This window comes from Pteropus vampyrus, unplaced genomic scaffold, assembly GCF_000151845.1.
Source record: "Pteropus vampyrus isolate Shadow unplaced genomic scaffold, Pvam_2.0 Scaffold65, whole genome shotgun sequence".
Lineage (NCBI taxonomy): Eukaryota > Metazoa > Chordata > Mammalia > Chiroptera > Pteropodidae > Pteropus > Pteropus vampyrus.
Genome location: NW_011888846.1, coordinates 2,508,243 through 2,511,287, shown reverse-complemented (window position 1 = coordinate 2,511,287; position 3,045 = coordinate 2,508,243). Strand labels below are relative to the sequence as shown.

Sequence of the window (3,045 nt, the reverse complement as noted above, 5' to 3'; positions counted from 1 at the left end):
CTGTAGATGTCATATTCCTGTTATCTAACATTGTTGTTTCATGTTATTTCTGATATTTTTTGTGACAGGCAATTTTTAAAGAGCAACTTTCACCGAAAAAGTTAGGCTTCTTAAATGTGACAGAACTCGTTGGAGCTCTTAGTGACATTCTCCATGTTGAGTTCAGAGAAGGAGAGCAAGACTTACTGGTATTTGATGCTGACATGAAGCCTCTACCACTTGGTGAGTTGAATTACAGTTTGATGCAGACCTGATTTTTAGTTTTCCCTGTAAGGACAAGGGAAAAGATGGCATTGGTTGTGGAAGATTCTTTATTATAGTCACATCAACTGAAAGTGTTTTGTGTATAATGACTTTCTTTCTGTTGATATTTTCTGTAATGAGGTTAAATTGCATTAATAAAGACCATCTGAATTTTTAAAATTTACTTTATTGTCCAGGTTTTTGGATGATTCTAGCCAAATTAATTTTCTGAAATGGTGAGCTGATGGGGAAGCACTAGGTTGCTCAGTGGTCTAAACTCTGGCCATATATCAGAAGCTGTTTAGAAATACATGGAGATTCAGAATAAATGGGTGTGCATTGGGACCCAGCACTTGTATTTTTTTTTTTAAATAAACTTTTTATTTTGGGATAATTTTAGGTTTATAGAAAAGTTGCAAAGATAGTTCAGAGTTTTCATATGCCCTTCATCCAGTTTCTCCTAATAATATCTTTCATTACTATGACATTTTTATCAAAACTAAAAAATTAACATTGATACATGACTTAACTCCAGATTTTATTCCAATTTTACCAGTTTTCACAAAATTGTTCTTTTCCTGCCTTTGGATCTGTTTACTCCAGGATATCACATTGCATTTAGGGCACTTGATTTTCGTTTGTTTTGTATTTTTTCTGGCTTAGTTTTTTTTTTTTTTCTTTTGAAATTTTTATTGAGATTATTGCTGATTCACATGCAGTTATTAAGAACTAATACAGGGAGATCCCAGGTACTTTTTCCGCAGTTCCCTCAATGGTAACGTCTTATTAACCAATAGTAACAATATTGTACTTGTATTTTTATAAGTTTCTGTAAGTGGTTATGATGGACAGCTATTTTTTCCAAAGCGTAAATGTATCTTTGTTGATTTTTCTGATTAAAATGACTCATGTTCACTGTAAAAAATTCAGACAGTACAGCTGAATAGAATGTTGAAATTGAACATTTTCCATCATTTTACCTCCAAAAATCGGTGTTAGAATTTTTATATAGCCTTCCAGACTTTTTTCAATGTATACGTAAGCATAGCTAGATTTTTTAAAAATTGCAGAAGTAGTATTTTCTTATTTAAAAAGTTCCAACAATGTAGACGTGGTAACTGGTGGTAATTTTAGTGGGTTTATTTCAGGACCTCTTCCGTATAATATAGTTATATATCATATGTAAAATTTTCTTACACAAAATGGTATTATATAAATATAAGTCCTTGCTTTTTACACTTGATATATTGTTGATGTTTTTCCATATCAGCATATACAGGTTTATTTCATCCTTTTAACTACATGTAATTCTTTTATGTAACTATATTATAATTCATTCAGTGAATCTATGGACATGTAGATTTTATCTATTTTTTTGTCATTATGAAAAAATACAGTGATGAATATTCCTGTACCCATATCTTTGTGCACTTACTAGTTTATTTTTTAGGAATCACTATGGCTTTAGATGTACCTGGGGTCGGGGTCTGTTTAATGTGCCAAACTCTTGTAATCATCATACACAAGTAAATTTGAACAAAATATATGCTTAATTTGAGAATTCCCTAAAAATTCAGATATCTTATTCTGGATTTCATACATGGTACATTAAGTAACAATGAATGTTCACTGCTAAAATCGAACAAGACATAAATCGAAATCAGTATGTTGAAAAATAAAACCTTTCACCAAAATTTAAGAAGCCTTCACCACTTACCCCTGTCCCCTACAGCATAAGATTTGTTCCCACCTAGAACCTTTCTTGTATGTCTGCATACTGAAAAGTCCACAAAGACAGGTTCATATCTCTTATTTATCATTGCCCAGTGCCTGGCACATAGAATGTGCTTAGTCACCATCATACAAACTATTTAATAGATATACTTAGGCTACTCTGTTGGTCATTGCAGATGGAGCTGTTTCATCAGTCAGACATTCGTGTTTAGTTCAGTCAGATAAGAAAATAGAAGCCAAGACTTGTGTCTCCAGTCCCCCTAGAAATTCACTGTCTACTGCTGCTACTATCAAGGAGACGATGTGGGATTACTGTTTTAAAAACCGTAAAGAGCCAGAACAGAGGATTTACAAGAAACCGAATCTGGTGGTGAAGCCTTTGCAGCTGGTGAGTAAGATTTAAAGACTTGGGCACTGGAGATTCAGCATTATGGGAAAGTAACTAGATGGTTATTTAAACCAAAATTGGGTTTCTTTAAACCAAAAGTCTTATTTCTAGATATATGATTTCTTGGAAGAGCCCAGAGCTTTTATCTGTAGTCACCTTATGCAGCATTTATTCTGGTTTTCAATCTTTTATATAACTGGCTTTCCCTCAAGTCTCATTTTAAAGTTTTCAGATGACTTTAAAGATTTGACAGTTCTCTCAGGATGACATCGCAGATTCTCTGTCCAGGTTTTTGAAAATGTAGGCTTGAAAACCCTGGAGGGCTTTAGGAAGAATTGAGGACCCTCGTTTCTGCTGCATATCTCAATAGTTGCTGTAAATTGCCCCCACACCTATCCTTAATTACAAGGCACTTTTAATTTTTCTCCTTCATTACATCTCCACAAACAGTTCTCTCTTCTATTATTTATTTTGTTGTTATTAAGGAATTAACTGCTTACTCTTCTTCCCCTCTACTGTCTGTACCTGCTGCTTTCATGGAAGGAAAACATTTTGTTAGGAGAGCCTGCTAAGTTTTCTAGAGGACAGTAGGAAGGCCTAAAGGAAAATAATGTATTTTAGGATGAGAGTGTTTGACAAATCCTACTTTTTTTGATTGGAAGACAAGTCTGAAGTTTAAT

General features: G+C 33.6%; 1 protein-coding gene across 1 annotated transcript in view; it reads left to right on the top strand.

Annotated features, from left to right (window-relative positions):
- TDRD5 (tudor domain containing 5) overlaps positions 1-3,045 on the top strand; it is a 46,066-nt gene that overhangs the window by 18,576 nt on the left and 24,445 nt on the right. The window contains exon 7 of the mRNA XM_011361276.1: positions 2,190-2,365. Within this exon, the coding sequence (XP_011359578.1) occupies positions 2,190-2,365 (176 nt within the window). The remainder of the gene's footprint in view (positions 1-2,189; positions 2,366-3,045) is intronic.